General features: G+C 50.6%; 1 protein-coding gene across 1 annotated transcript; it reads right to left on the bottom strand.

The window, feature by feature from the left end:
• Positions 1–828: 828 nt before the first annotated feature.
• Positions 829–2,601, bottom strand: LOC142427614 (lysine-specific demethylase 4D-like). Its single transcript, XM_075532804.1, has one exon. The coding sequence runs from the start codon at positions 2,599–2,601 to the stop codon at positions 829–831; it is 1,773 nt and encodes a 590-aa protein (XP_075388919.1).
• Between the last annotated feature and the right edge of the window lie 287 nt (positions 2,602–2,888).

Below are 2,888 nucleotides of genomic sequence, written 5' to 3'. Positions count from 1 at the left end.
GATCCCCAAACAGCAACAGACACCATTCATTCAAAGGTGCAGTTTCTACGTAAGCAATTGCTTGGTTGGTGGGTTGAAGGGTGGCCACGTCAGAATTATTGGAGTGTGTTAAAGGCTTGAATTTCATTAGAAGGTACAGTTGTGACCACCGGTAGAAGACCGGGTCAGCGCTTCGGAAGTGCAGATGGATTGAGCCTCAGAGTCTGAGCATCGTCCAATGTTGGCTCCAATTTTTGTGAGGACTAGGTTAGCAGTTTGAACACACCTCCTGCATTATCAAAGAAAGACTTGGCAATGGGCCTCCTTAAATATTAGCCCCAAGTCCAACTTTGAAACAGTGGGTCTTGATCACTGAAATTGCCACGTGGAGAGACACGCTGGAAAGCAATGGGTTTAATGATTTCTGCGCAGGGAGTTCTTTTCAAGGACAACTCCCAAGCCTAAGAAGAATCAAGGGACACACATATATCCAGTTGGTCTGTGAGTCCTTAGAACACATTTTAGTGGAGTCCATAGTCTGAGCAAGTATTAGGCAACCTATCAACATGGCACTGAGAGGTCAAGGATCACCACAGATTACAATTACAATTAAATCACCACAGATTACAATTCCCATGTTGAAGATTGGCTGGGTGTGTCTTTGTTTCCTGAAGGTGAGAGATAGTCCAAGGGACAATCACATTTGACAAAAACTGCAGTTTAGCTAAACTCACAACAAGAAGATCTTTGCTGGTGACAACCTTTCAGGATTTAGGAAGTGAAGTTCCATCGAGTCTGTCTCCAAGGATCTATGTAAGTAGATTTGCAGAACCTCATCTGAGGGCAGGACTATAGAAGTTTAAGGGGGTCCATAGCAATAGCACCAAGGGGGTCCAGAGGTGCCATACTGTGCACAGAGGCATAGCTGGAGAATGTTTTAGAAGTCAAAGACTCATTAGGAGGACTCAGCACAAGCATGTCCGGGAGATTCACTGAGATGTTGTCCAGTGACTTCAGGCAGGGGCCAGGGTGCATCAGAGAATCAGGATTCAGTAGGGGTCCCAAGGGCTGAAGATCGGGGTCACAGCAGCACCCAGAAGCTTTAACAGCATGCTGGATCTCAAATCTCCGAGGGCCAGAGTCATCTGTTGATTGTTGATTCTCATGCAATGCCTGTGTGGGCAGGTGTACAAATGTGCTTGCTGTGTGGCTCTTGGCCCTGGACTTGACAGACTGCTGGTGGGCATCGGAGTCCTGAGGACGCCTAGTGCGAGTCCCCTTTGGTGAAGCCTGGAGATACTGGGCAGATGGAACTGAGGTGGGAAGTAGGGAGACACTGGATCCTGTAGGACTGCAACCCATGCAGGTAGGGTCCTCAGGCTGTACAGTAGAGCTGTCTGCCCAGGAGTGGGTTGTGGGACGAGGACATACCAGTGCACAGCCCCCAAGCCCACTGTCTGCTGCCAGAGTCAGAGAGCGACGCCTGGCCCTGCGTGGCTTAAAGGACCGCAGACGCCCCTTGACCATCGCACGAGTCCTGGCTCCCTTCCAGGCCGTCCACTCCGGGCTGGTCAGTGCTGTGGGTTCCACGTGGTCCAAGGAGGTGCGATCCCTGCCGTGTTTCCACAGCTTATAGCGCTCGGGTTGCAGAATGCGCACGAAGGCGTCCATGGGAAATGTGACCCTGGCTTCCCCACAGCTGCACTGAGAAGCAGCTTTACCGTAATTAACCCAGCGCAGGGTGGCAAAGTTGATGGATTCCGCACAGTTGAAACCGTGATTGAAGCCAGCGTGGTATCCATAGGGGAATGTGACCATGAACTCGCCTGCTCCCTGGGTGATCCGACCAACAGGAATGCCGTTCTCCCTGAGGACTCTGGGTGAGATGAGGGCCACCTTGTGCCGCAGGAAGTTCGCGCAGCCACTGGAACTGCCAGGGAAAAGCTCCCTGGCCAGTCTCTCCAGCCGGGCTCCATGCTCAGGGGGCACCGCATACCATGTTTTGGGCTCCCCGAAGTGCAGGTAGTTGATGCTGTACAGGTCCATGTCCTCCGTGTGCCAAGTGAAGGTGGTCTGCCACAGGCCAAAGTACAGGTAGGGGGTGTTGACGCCTTTGATGACAACTCCACACTCCTGCTCCAGCAGATCCTGGATCGTCCCCAGGTGTCTGAGGTTCCAATGCTCAGTGTTTTCACCAAATAAGGAGCCACATACTCCAGCCCCATAAATGGGAGAATTGTACATGCGGCTCTTCCAATAGGTCCGCTCCAAATCGTCAACATCCCGGTGTGTGGGAGTGCGGTATCTGTCAGTGTTGGCCAAGTGGCGATACTCCTCCATGGTCATGGATTTCTTCTTTTTATGGTATTGCAAAAAGACACCTGTTTGCCCAGTAGTTACCTGCTGCACAGGACTGGCTATGAGGATGTCATCCACATCGTCATAGTTCTCTCTGGCTGTCCACTGTTTGGGTGGGATTATCTTAGCCAGGCCTGCACGGTGGGCACCTTGGGATTCCATGTAAGCAATGTATTTGTTGAAATCCTTAAATTCTTCCATGGTAGGCCGGAAAGTCATGATTTTAAGGCTTGAGTTCTGGCTTCGATAGTCCTGGGAATTCATGGCTGCAAAATAAAGTCAGAAAACCCGGTTCTTATGGATGTTCTGTGTATTTGGATGCTGTGCTTTTGTTTCTTTTTCTGTCTGAAAATCTCTTGCAGTGTATTGATGGCTCTGTGAGAGCAAATGCACTCTCCCCAGGCATGCTGATTGACCAAGGGAATTCTACTATGATGGACAACTATTGTTTCCCCCAAAGAGACAGGATTTGTGCACACGGAGTGGGTTTTCCCAGATTGCTCCTGGCTCATTATGCTGCTTTGGAAGTTTATTCAGTTGGAAGGGTGTCT

Source organism: Tenrec ecaudatus, chromosome 15 (genome assembly GCF_050624435.1).
Source record: "Tenrec ecaudatus isolate mTenEca1 chromosome 15, mTenEca1.hap1, whole genome shotgun sequence".
NCBI classification, from domain to species: Eukaryota; Metazoa; Chordata; class Mammalia; order Afrosoricida; family Tenrecidae; genus Tenrec; species Tenrec ecaudatus.
The sequence above is the reverse complement of the archived record's forward strand: the minus strand, read 5'-3'. Positions and strand labels throughout refer to the sequence as shown.